At 51.7% G+C, this 12,644-nt stretch overlaps 1 protein-coding gene across 1 annotated transcript; it reads left to right on the top strand.

Annotated features, from left to right (window-relative positions):
- Positions 1–688: 688 nt before the first annotated feature.
- Irf1 (interferon regulatory factor 1) lies at positions 689–7,700 on the top strand. The gene is made up of 9 exons (NM_012591.2): positions 689–877; positions 1,878–1,969; positions 3,313–3,412; positions 4,115–4,341; positions 4,428–4,560; positions 4,736–4,858; positions 5,423–5,472; positions 6,316–6,451; positions 6,702–7,700. The coding sequence occupies exons 2-9, from the start codon at positions 1,883–1,885 to the stop codon at positions 6,830–6,832; spliced, it is 987 nt and encodes a 328-aa protein (NP_036723.2). The 5' UTR covers positions 689–877; positions 1,878–1,882; the 3' UTR covers positions 6,833–7,700.
- The last annotated feature ends 4,944 nt before the right edge of the window (positions 7,701–12,644 follow it).

A 12,644-nucleotide genomic window follows, 5' to 3' on the forward strand; every position in this document is an offset into this window, starting at 1 on the left:
AACTCCCATCGCTGCAGACTAGTGAGTGGGCTATTGCCATTTTGAGGTTAAGGAAATTAAGAGTCCCTGCGTCCTTCAACAGCTGTGCCTGCAGAGTCCAGGCTGGGAGTTCCTACCGCCTTGCATTCTAAGTTAGGCCTTCTGCCTCAACTTCTCAAAGCAGCAAGTGGCCGTTAAGAGAGTTATCATCTAAAGCAGTATAGGGACCGAATCCCTCCCTTTTTGACACTTCATTACCAGACTGATTTTCAGGGTGATTCGGTCCGGGGGTCCCTTCTGGAGAAGGAAGCAGGTGTTCTGGAGACCTAGGGAGTTAGGTGTCTCCGGTGGAGGAGAAGGGGGAGACCGCCACATGAACCAGCAGGCTAGGAGCCTACAGGACGAGAGGGAGGGCCTCGGCTTTCCAAGACAGGCAAGGGGGCCGGGGGTGGAGTGGAGCACGGGGCGGGCCCGCGGGAGCCCCGGGGCGGTGGCGCGGGCCGAGGGGGTGGGGAGCGCAGCCGCCTTGTACTTCCCCTTCGCCGCTTAGCTCTACAACAGCCTGATTTCCCCGAAATGATGAGGCGAAGTGGGCCAATGGGCGCGCGCGAGCGGCCCGGCGGGGGCGTGGCCGAGTTCGGGCCGGGGAATCCCGCTAAGTGTTTAGATTTCTTCGCGGCGCCGCCGACTCGCCAGTGCGCACTACTCCTTCGTCGAGGTAGGACGAGCTCTCACTGTCTGAGCCAAACCGAACCGGGCCGAGCTGAGCCGAGGTCAGCGGTGGCCAGAGGAACCCAGCATCTCGGGCATCATTCGCTCCGTGCACGCATCGTGTACCTACACCGCAACTCCGTGCCTCATTCCCGGGTACCCTCTGTGACTCGCTCCTGCAGCAAAGGTAAGCCCGCCGGGGCTGCACGGGTACGGACGGGCGGCGTGAAACAAAAGGCGCCCGGGGCACCAGGAAGTGGGGGCCAGAGACACCCTGGGTCGGGGTGGCTCGCTGGCTGGGGAGGGCGCCGCGAGCGAGCGGCCGGGAGGCGGGCCGCGGCGTGCACCGCCCCCTGGCCGCGCTCGGCGGTCTGCGTGCGCGGAGCCGCTGCGGGGCCTCTCGGTAGCCCAGAGCGGCCATCGCGCGCACCCGCTAGCAGCGCCGGGGACTCGGATGTCCGCCCGCGCGCAGTTTTGGCGGTCGCAGCTTGACGCCTGGGCTGTAGGTTTCGAACGCGCAGTGTTCAGTGGCAGAGGTTGGCTCGCTGCCTTGACTGGCTGGACCCGGTCGTGAACTACAAGGCTTTCGGGAGGAGGTGCCACAGGTGTTGCTTGCGCCACTTCTCTTTGCAGCAGGGGAAACCAGGCCGGAAGGGGTTGTGCCCCGGGCTGTATGTTGTGGGCACTAGCTGTCAAGAGGGGATGTAGTCTGGATTGGAATGGGTGGGGGGAAGTGCCCTGGAGGGTGACTTGCTTGCCCAGCCTGGAAGGTGTAGAGCTGGGGGTGACAACAAGCAAAGCAGTCCCTTCCATCCTCCAAAGATTGAATTTTGAGAAAAAAAAGTTATGTGTTTTGCGCACCCCCACCCCCACTTTTTTTTGTACATATATCCTGAAACCATTCAGACAGACTTGCTTGGTTGTTTCTTCCTGAGGCTGGCTGGGAGAGACCGAGATAATGGGCAGGTGGCTTTGCCTATGGTGCTGCCAAGTTTCATTCTACTGTAGGGTCCTTTCTCTATGACTGTGGGACCTGTTACCTGGTTGATGGCAGGAGAGTGGGGGAGGGTAACGACCTGGGTGAGGACCGGGGAAGGTAATTGAGTGATCGGCCTTGGGTGGAGCAGGGCAGTGCCCAGGATTGTTTAACAGACTCTAAACACAGGCCTTCTGTCTTCTCCCTCCAGCCACCATGCCTATCACTCGGATGCGAATGAGACCCTGGCTAGAGATGCAGATTAATTCCAACCAAATTCCAGGGCTGAGCTGGATCAATAAAGTGAGTGTTCTCCTGGGTATTTCTGCTGTTTTAACCCATGTTCTCTTGGGGGGACTCAAGTTCCATTATCGAACATGAGAGCAGGAAAATGTGTTTCCTAGTGGGTGCTGCATGCCAGAACGGCTAAGGTCTGACTTCTGCCGCTTGCTTCTTCCTTCCTGAAGCTGTGGCCAGTCCACCCTCCTAGTGGCAGGCACAGTCTCAGCACCAAGACTTCCCAGCATCTGCAGAGCCCGGGGTCTTCTCTTCCAAGAGAAATGCTGTATCCCTAACATTCCACATAGCTCCAGTTGGATAGACAGGAGACAGAAAAGCGGTCGATGCTGGTTAGGAACAGGGCTAGTTAAGTAGGAACCCAAGAAGTCACAGTTGGCACACCTGGCAGTAGAGCAGCAGTGACAGCATTGGTTATAATGATTATGTGCTTAGCACCGTTTAAATATGATACCAAGTTGCACATTTTAATTGTCATAGTAATCCTGAGAGGTGGGTCTCAGAGAAGGAAACTGAGGCACTTTAAGATAGATTACAAGGTGGTAAAAAGTGTGAAACCCAAACTTGGTTGAAAATGGATACGTTAGCCAGTAGTAACAAGAATGGTGGTAAGATCCTCATCTTAGGGCTGGCTCAGCAGATAAAGGCACCTTCCAGCAAGCCTGACAGCCTGACTTTGATCCCTAATCTCCTCATGGAAAAGGAGAGTACGAACTCCTACAGGTTGTCCTTGGACCTGTACACGGGTGCCGCGGCTTGCGCGCACGTCCAACACGTACACACATAATACATGCATAAAAATTAAAAAATAAAAGCAAAACCTTATTCATTGTGGCTGTTGTCCCCACACATAGATAAACCTTTTCTCTTTGAGTTCTGTCTTATTTAAGGGGAGAGGAATAGGCCAGTACTATACAGGCAGTCCTCATCCAGGTCTGGCCCAGGGCTCCCTTGGGTGTATGAGCAGGACCCTATATAGGAGCCAATGTGCTTGGTGTCCTGAGGAGACTGCAGCTAGAAGTTTCCATGTTCCAATGCTCATTAGCCAGAGATAAACAAGCAGCCAACACCTGCCAGGCCAGGGCCGAGAGGGCACTGCTTAGGTTCTTGCTTACCCCAGGAGCTAAGGCAGGGGTGTCTTTGTTGACCTTCTAGTGCTGTGGCTCGTCAGAACTTAGACCCCCTTCCTAAAAGATGCAGAGCGCCTACCCGTTAAAGGCAGCTGGGATGGGTCAATCTAGGCCAGATGTCGGGGTGAAAAGGGGAAGTCAGCCTTTTCCCATACTTGGGGACCCGTGCATACTCAGCCGCACTCGGAGCTGACACAGTCTTCTATGTGCACTGTTCAGGAAGAGATGATCTTCCAGATCCCATGGAAGCATGCTGCCAAGCACGGTTGGGACATCAACAAGGATGCCTGTCTGTTCCGGAGCTGGGCCATTCACACAGGTGTGCAGGGTGGGGGAGGGGCAGAGGAGAGACAGAGGGGATACAGGCTACCATCCATGCTCTGGGTGGCCTCTCAGTTCCCCGACACAGCGTGCAGAATTATTGGAACCAGGGGATGAGGTGCACCTGTATTTTTAAGGCAAAAATGTTAGAAAGTATGTGTACTTTCAGGGGTCTGTCTAGACTGCAGTTGTCCCGTAGAAAAGACAGTTGTGCATCAGGGTACCCAGACACTTCTATCTTCCTTTCTCAAGGTCCTAACTAAAGGTCCTTGACCCAAGCCCCATCTGGTTGGTGGCCGGCCCCCCTTTCTTCTTTCAGGAATCAGGCACTTGATCCTATTCAGACCTGTTAGTAACTGTCCTTGTTGCCAGCTCTGTGCCCACTTGTACTTCACAAACATCAGATAAGCCTCAGTCCCAGAAGTCTCTGGCTGCTGAGAACGTAAGCAGGGAGACAGTTTCGGTCCAAGACAGTTAGCACATGTATGGGGGGTAGAGACACTCAAGTGAGCCTATTTGAGCCCTTCCCATCCCTGCTGGATATCTGAGCCAACTCTGGGCATATGAGAACCCCCAGGACTTGTTGACAGTGGTTTTTGCTAGTTAACCCCTGTATGGATGTCTGGGGTGGGGTACCCTTGCCTTTCTTCTCCCAGCCCAGAGAGCGGCTGATGGATGAATTTATTCTCCTGGTCTGTAGGCCGATACAAAGCAGGGGAAAAAGAGCCAGATCCCAAGACTTGGAAGGCAAACTTCCGGTGTGCCATGAACTCCCTACCAGACATCGAGGAAGTGAAGGACCAGAGCAGGAACAAGGGCAGCTCTGCTGTACGCGTGTACCGGATGCTGCCACCCCTCACCAAGAACCAGAGGAAAGAGAGAAAGTCCAAGTCCAGCCGTGACACTAAGAGCAAAACCAAGAGGAAGGTGAGCTTGACTCTAAGCAGCCCAGCCTTAGGTAGGGGGGCAGTGGGTAAGTGCCACAGCAGGCCTAAGCTGTTTCCTCTCTGTAGCTGTGCGGAGATTCTAGCCCTGACACCTTATCTGACGGACTGAGCAGCTCTACTCTGCCTGATGACCACAGCAGTTACACAGCTCAGGGATACCTGGGTCAGGACTTGGACATGGACAGGGACATTACCCCAGGTGAGGTCGCCACTGTGGCAAGGGCGCTTTTAGGTTCCACCCAAGAGGCATCGTGGGAACAGAGAAGAGTGTGGGGCATAATCATGGGACTCTGTCAGGGAAGCGTGCAGGGTGGAGGGGCTCAGGTATTGCAAACTAAGAGAGCACGCCCGTCCTGACTTGCACCTTCTCCCAGCTCTGTCACCGTGCGTCGTCAGCAGCAGTCTCTCTGAGTGGCATATGCAGATGGACATCATGCCAGACAGCACCACTGATCTGTACAACTTGCAGGTGTCGCCCATGCCCTCCACCTCTGAAGGTTTGTACTCTTAGGGACTGGCCTGCCTCATGTGCGTCTTGAGGGGGAATAGAGTCTGCCTAGAAATCTATGTGCCAAGCTGGGCATTGGCACCCACCTTTAATTCCAGCATTAGGAGGCCAGCCTTGTCTACATAGTGAGTTCTAGAACAGCTAGGCCTTCACAGAGAAACCACTGTGGGGTGGAGGTGAAGAAACCTATGTGCCTTTGAGCCAATGGAGCCGGGCACTGCTTACCCTATCCCCATAGCAAGAAAGCAAGTTCCTGAGACACAAAACCGTTCAGAGCTTTCATGTGCTCAAGGCCAAGAGGGAGGGAATTGGGCCACATCTTGGTCAAAGGTGGCTAGTGCTCCTGGCTTCCCCGCACTCAGTTGTCTGAGGGTGAGGAAGGAAGTGAAGGGGTGGGATGCGGCCTTGCTCTGTAGTTGGGGAGGGTGAGTCATCAAGCCAGTGTCCTGTTCTGGAATCTCCAGGGCAGGCAGATGCTGGTTGGGAGGCTTGGGGAGGTGGCGGGGAGCTGCAGGGCAAACATTCATGGCCAACCTCTTGTCCCTCCTCACAGCTGCAACAGATGAGGATGAGGAAGGGAAGTTACCTGAGGACATCATGAAGGTAAATCCCTTTGCATATTGCATCCGGGAAGAGAAGGCAAGCTAGGGACAGCTTGCAAGTCACTTAGGGCAGGTGCTGTAATCTGGCTACCTATGCAGTTCCGCAAGTGCCCCTACTTCATGTGTTGGGGGAACTGTTGCCTCAGCAGGTGAGAAGCCTAGTCTCTAACAGGCCATGCTCCAGCAAGCCTCAGGGTCCCAGACAGCTCTGAGTCAGCACCCCCCTGAGCACTGTGTCCTCCGCCCCAGCATACCCAGCCCGTCAGGTTTGGGTAATGCACATCAGGTTTCAATAATCAGCTTTTGGGATCTGTACTAGGATGGCTTTAGGAAAAATAAATAAAACCCTCTGGTTTTTGTTTTTGTTTTTTTTTTCTTAGCAAGTTCTAAATGGTGGTTTACTTTTTCAGCTGCAGTTTTCTAAGTGACCATTAAAGATTCTGAGGTAGTTTTAGCTCGAGTCTGGCCCTTGAGCACCGAACTTTGAGATGTGGATCCATCCAGGTCCTTGTCTCCGTCTTTCCTGGCTTGTTATGCTAACCTTTGCTTTAAGCTGCCTGCCAGTTGCCATGTCCTTCCCAGCAGAGGGAAATCATGCAGATTCTGTGCCAGAGGGTGGAGGCGAGATGAGAGGGATGGTGACACACAGGAGGGGCCAGCAGGGCCCAGGTAGCTTCGTGCTCCCTTACTCTTAGGCCTTGTCTTGACAGTTCTGCCTGTTGTTACCCATAAACAGTCAAAGTTGTGATCCTGCCTGGGAAGGGTTAGGTCCTCCAAGGGAAGGGAGGACCTCAGGGTGAGTCCACACTGGCAGGCAGCTGATGGCTTCATGCTCTCTCCCTAGCTCTTTGAACAGTCTGAGTGGCAGCCGACGCACGTGGATGGCAAGGGATACTTGCTCAATGAACCAGGAGCCCAACTCTCTACTGTCTATGGAGACTTCAGCTGCAAGGAGGAACCAGAGATCGACAGCCCTGGAGGTAAGAGGCTTCCGGGTCCTTATGGGTTCTGGGAGAAGGCAGAAGCTGATGGAGGCTGGGAAATACTTGAGGCAGAGCCAGGTAAAGCATTCCTTTTAAACCAGGCCAGCAGGTACAGCATTGAGAGTTATCAGCTGTTTCTATGCTGGGGCTGGTCTGTAGATGAGTTGTGGTTGCTGCTGACTGTGGACAGCTGAGTGAGATTCACATCCCCTTCCTCATACAGCCCTTTTCTTTTGTCATCTTCTAGGGGACATCGAGATAGGCATACAGCGTGTCTTCACAGAGATGAAGAATATGGACCCCGTCATGTGGATGGACACCCTGCTGGGCAACTCTACCAGGCCGCCCTCCATTCAGGCTATTCCTTGTGCACCATAATTTGGGTCCCTGACCCGTTCTTGCCCTCCTGAGTGAGCTAGGTCCAGCATCATGGTGGCTGTGATACAACATAAAGCTAAACTTCCGTGGACCCCTTGATGTGGCAAAACATAATCCCATTGCCAAGCAGGGAAGGGACCAAACCATCCTCCTTGGGTCAGTGGACTGACTCTTCAGAGCTTAGGAGGCAGGGTCTAAGTTTTTCAAGCTGGTCCTGACTCCTAGGAAGATGGATTGGCGTTCTGAGGTTAGTGTGAGGCAGAGGACCTGGACGGAAGTTACCTTCTAGCTCTTTGAAAGCTTCATTGCTTAGAGAGGGTCTCACCACTGGGCTGGCCCTGGGGGAATAGACCAGCGCCCACAGAAGAGCATTGCACTGGCCTTAGGGCTGGCTCCACACTGGGAGACAATTGCACTAAGTCCTATTCCCAAAGAACTGCTGCCCTTCCCAACCGAGCCCTGGGATGGTTCTAGAGCCAGTGAAATGTGAAGGAAAAAATGGGGTCCTGTGAGGGTTGTCTCCCTTAGCCTCAGAGGGATTCTGCCTCACTCCCTGCTCCAGCTGTGGGGCTCAGGAAAAAAAAATGGCACTTTCTCTGTGGACTTTGCCACATTTCTGATCAGAAGTGTACACTAACATTTCTCCCCAAGTCTTGGCCTTTGCATTTATTTATATAGTGCCTTGCCCTGTGCCTGCTGTCTCTCCTCAGGCCTCAGCAGTCCTCAGCAGGCCCAGGGAGGGGGTTGTGAGCGCCTTGGCGTGACTCTGAACATTGGAAACGCCACCTAACTACTAAGTTGTGTCTGATCTCGTGTGGATCTGTGTAAATATGTATATTCATCTTTTTATAAAAACCTAAGTTGTTTACGAGGTGTGCGTGTGGCTCTTTACTTAGAAGTCGGAACTGGTTTTACTTTTTACGGAGAGCTCCCAATGGGAGTCTCTTGCTGGCTTTCTGCCTGAGCTTCAGCCCAGCACTGACATGCATCTGTCATGAATCTTTCCAGTTTTGGTCAGGAAAGAAGATGACGGGAGGAGGGGACATCACGCCACAGGGACATGCTCACTTACGTTTGCTGCGGGAGTGGGGGTGGGGTGGGATGGATGAGGTTGTTTTCATTTTATTTGTTTTTTTTTTGTTTTAATTTCTTTATTTCCAGTGTCTGAATGTATGTCTATGTAAGGGTGTCCGGATCTTCTAGAACTAGTTACAGACAGTTGTGAGCTGCCATGTGGTTGCTGGAAATTGAACCCGGATCCTCTGGGAGAGCAGCCAATGCTCAACTGCTGAGCATTGTTTGTTTTTTGAGACAGCATCCTCACTACCGTATCCTTGGCTTTCCTGGAACTTAACGATGTAGACCAGGCTGGCTTCAAACTCAAAGAAATCTGCCTGCCGAGTTTTTGTTTGTAGGTCAGAGGATAACACACAGAGTTTAAGTTTGTAGGTCATCAGGCTTGGGAGTTGATTTTGAAATCTTGGGGCCCAGTTATTGGTTAGTCTATGACACATTCAGAAGAATCCAAAGTCTATTGGTTCTGTTGTACAAACGGGTGCCATTTCAAACAATGAACAATTGGTATGACACTGACGATTAGAATAGACAGCAGTGCAGGCAATGTCCCCAAGACCTGCCATACCAGGTCTCACTTGATGGAAATAATTTCTACAAAATGCTGACACTAGTCAAGCCAAGGGACTAAGTACCTGAAATGTGTTCAATGATACTATCAGGAGCTTGATGTTCAGTTTTAGTTAAAATTCAGATAGCTACATATGACAGGTGACTATGGTTTGGACTCATTTGGAAACAGTTTAGGGCAGATCTGAATGAGTGAAGGACAGGAGTACTGATAGCTGGCTAGTTCAAGCCCACCTGATTATTTTAGTAGTTAACTCTGAGTGCTAAATACCAGCCGCACAGCATAACTGATCCGTTACACTTGCACATATGACCATTAGAGGGCAACTTTGGTGTCCACTCCTCAGGTACGTTATGTTTTTTGTTTGAGACAGGGTCTCTGGCCTGGACCTTCACCAAGTAGCCTGTTGTAACTGGCTGAGCTCCAGGGGTCCACTTCCCAGTCACTGGGAATTGCTGTCATCTGCACCACCACACCTGAGGTTTTATAAGGGTCCTGGAGTTTGAACTCAGGTCTGCACGCCAAAGCAAGTGCTTTACAGACAGCCAACATCCCCTCCACCCCCCTTCCCATCCCTTTGGGCTGAAGATGCTTCTTCGCTCCTGTCTTTCAGTATTGTGCGTGGGCAAATACATAGGCGTTCTCTGTGCAGGCGCTGGATTAAAAGTCTGAAAACCATAGTTAAGGAGCCATGTGTAACATAACAGCTCTTTAAGACAAAGCCTGACTCTTGTTAAGTATCTGAGGTGAAAGATCTGGAAACGGCTTTTAGTTTCCTTTTAAAAAGTATTTATTTTATGTATATGACTACACTATAGCTGTCTTCAGACACACCAGAAGAGGGAGGGCATCAGATTCCATTACAGATGGTTGTGAGTCACCACATGGTTGCCGGGAATTGAACTCAGGACCTCTGGGAGAGCAGTCAGTGCTCTTAGCCACTGAGCTATCCCTCCTGCCTCAGCTTTTAGGTTTCTTAAAAGAGCAGCAGGTGCCTCTGGCGATGCCTGAGGAACATGGTCATTGCTCTATGAAAGCTCCAGACACATCTTCCATATTTTCAGTCCCGGAAACCTCTGGGACTGGTGACTCGTCACTGGGTCCACGACTCTGGAGTGTGTACCCTGGTGAGAAGGGAAGATGAGGAGAATACTGGAAAATGGGCAAAGGTCGGCCTGGGGTCATCCTGAATTGTGAACACTGTGTAAATGGCAGATGGGTTCTTGCTGGGGGGCCATCCTGTTTGGGGATGGGGGTGAGGGTGGGGTGAGGTCCTTGACTGCTGGCCCTGCCCATCTGAAGATCCATGTGGGTTTTTCAAGAACAGCTTTACTGGGGACAAGGATGAAGAAGATGGATCTACTGCCTTCTTAGTTCTTTGAGGGCCCAGATGTTATCAAGAACTAGATTTGAGGTGGTTAAGCCTCATGTGGCATCTATGGGTGGCTTTCTAAGTAATGGTGGGTCGGAGTGCTGTGGAGCCAGCTGGTCTGGAGGAATGCGTTCTACCACAGACAGACCCACTCCTGACTTCCCTCTCCTTCAACCTGATCCCCAGTGGAGAGCAGGCAGTAGTGATAAATGAAGTCCCAAGCAGCAGGGGAGGTCTCATGCTCTAGTAAGCAAAGCTCATCACTAACACATTATCAGAAGCTCTGAGGCATTATGCTGTCAACCCCCAACCTCCAGGACCAAGATGAAGTCCACATCTCCTCCTGTAGATAGGATCAACCCCTTGGGATGTCTAGAGAGGGACCCCAAACCTCAGAGGGCAGAAAGGTCCTAGGGACCAAGCCTTGAGGACCTCCAAGATGAAGAATGGTCCTACTGTGGGCTTCAGTCCTTGCCTGGAAGACAGACACTGCTCAAATAAAGGCAGCAGCTAGTGTCTGGAATGGAGCAGCATGAGTATAAATTGAGCCCAATTTAGACCTATGATAATTCTAAGGACTTTACAGTGCTTCTCGGGGCCATTCCTAAGAGTTTCTGTCTAACCACTAATGGACACTCCTGGCTGAGCCACTGGAAGGCCATTGAAGGGCGAACTTCTTTGGGGCTATGATGAATGATATAGCTACCAAGGACCACTCTCCAAAAGGTGGGGGTTCATAGGAAAAGCCCCACTTTTGCCAGCTCAGGTGAGGCAGGTCTAGAGTCTATGCTGATTTTTTACATGGTTATGGTGGACCCTGCCCACCTTGCCATGGTGGCCTAAGTTCAGAGATATTTGGGGACATTTCTGGTGAATCACAGGGGTCTCCTCACCTTGTTCCAAAGGTGTTACTTTAATTGAGGTGGCTTGTTCATTCCCTTCTTGGAAGAAAGCCAGAGACCACAATGTATCTATCAGCTTCTAACCTCTCAGTATACAGTCTGCACCCTGGCTCAAAGGATAAGAGATTTCTCGGAATTCTGTCAAAGCCTCTGGTAAGGCCAGTAGCGTAGAGTTGAGATCCCGGGGAAAGCTTAGTAGCAGGTGGAGCCCCTTTCCTCTGGAAGCAAAGCACTCCTGTTGTTGGGGCCAGGTCCTGCCTACCACGTCGGATCCAAAACTCTATTCTTGCACAGGGAAAGGCAGTGTGCAAGGGCGTGAGTATGTCCAAACTGTTGTGTTAGAACACGCAGCAGGAAGCATTTGGCTTCTGTCAGATGCTATTTCTTATATTTTTGGTTGTGAGCCTAGCCTTTAACGGCTGAGCCATCTCTCCAGCCCCAGATGCTATTTCTTAACTCATATGAATTGGTCAGACCCCTGCCACGCTGTCCAGGAGGCAGGAGTCCTGGGTAGGAATGAGCTGGCACATACCTTTCCCAAGCGCTCTGTTGAGGGGCTGAATCTGAGGCCTCACGGGTTGGCCTTGTAGTTTCCTTAGCTCCAAAGAGCTCCCAAGAGACTCATTGCTGGTTTTACTTTATTTTAGGTTTCTCGGGTTTTTGTTTGTTTGGTTGGTTTTTTGAGACAGGGTCTCAGTTTTGGTCTGGCTATCCTAGAACTCACTATGTAGAATAGGCTGACCTCGAATGCACAGAGGTCTCTCTACCTGTCTCTGCCTCTCGAGTACTGGGATTAAAGACTGGGATTAAACTATGCCCAGCAGCTGCTGTCCATCTTGAGATTTCAGAAGCCCCTACTTCTGGGGGCTAGGCAGTGAGGTCTGTGATGTTGCCTTTCAGTTAGGGAGATGCTGGAATCATGGGGTAAAATCATGGATACCGAGTGGAAATGACAGAGGCAGACATCCACCTGCCAACCACCTCCCTGGAGAACAGGATCAGCAGCAAGGACTCAGATGGACTACACCTAGGTGGACATGACAACAGAGGCCAAGCTCCACATACATGGGCACACATGCACATACCTCCTCCCAACACCAACCTCTTGTTCACAGACCAGAAATCAACGTTCAACAAGGCTAAGTAAGGGGCTTGCCCAAGATGACTCAGCTAATCATTATGGAGGCTGGCTTCTAAGCTACATCTGTCCAGGCTCAGAACCCAGGCTGGTTCCACAATATCAAGGTTCCTGCAAGAAGGAAACTGAGAATAGCTGGGCACCCTATGCCAAGAAGGTATTTGGGACTCTGAGCTGTGCCTGCACCCTCCCGACACCTTGGAGTCTGGGGTCTAGACTGTTGGCTGTGCTTTCCTGGGGCCCCAGTAGGGTGAGCCTTGACCTTCAAGAGAAGCAATGCTCTACCTGTGCCCGGGAAGCTGCCTGATGTTTCAAGGGTTAGGGCCCCAGGGAGTTGAGACACAGACAAGGCTTGTAACTTGACCTTAGAGCAGGGAGCAGCTTGGCCATACCCGTTTGCTCCAGAGGACTCTGGCCTGCCAGAGCTTAGCTCCAGGGTTCAAAGAATACTTGTCAGCCATGTTTCTGTCTGAGCCAGGTGACCAAATCCACCTGGGAGGCAGAGGCAAGCAGATCTTTCTGAGTTCAAGGCCAGCCTGGTGTACATATTGAGTTCTAGGCCTGCCAATATGCCAGCCTGCCAGGGCTACAATAGAGAGACCATGTCTCAAAAAAAAAAAATTAAAACAACAACAAAATCTCACCATGAACGAGGCAACAGGTTCTGGCATGTTGACCGTATCAGACCAGTGTTAGGCTGTGGTTGGGAATGCAGACCCTGCCTGTTGGAGGTGAAAGGTCATTGTCATAGCTGG

Source organism: Rattus norvegicus, chromosome 10, assembly GCF_036323735.1.
Source record: "Rattus norvegicus strain BN/NHsdMcwi chromosome 10, GRCr8, whole genome shotgun sequence".
NCBI lineage: Eukaryota > Metazoa > Chordata > Mammalia > Rodentia > Muridae > Rattus > Rattus norvegicus.

Coding starts and splice junctions, on each gene's coding strand:
- Irf1 (NM_012591.2), top strand. CDS start 1,883: ATGCCTATCACTCGGATGCGAATGAGACCCTGGCTAGAGATGCAGATT. Junction 1,970..3,312: donor GGCTGAGCTGGATCAATAAA/GTGAGTGTTCTC, acceptor TGCACTGTTCAG/GAAGAGATGATCTTCCAGAT. Junction 5,473..6,315: donor TACCTGAGGACATCATGAAG/GTAAATCCCTTT, acceptor CTCTCTCCCTAG/CTCTTTGAACAGTCTGAGTG.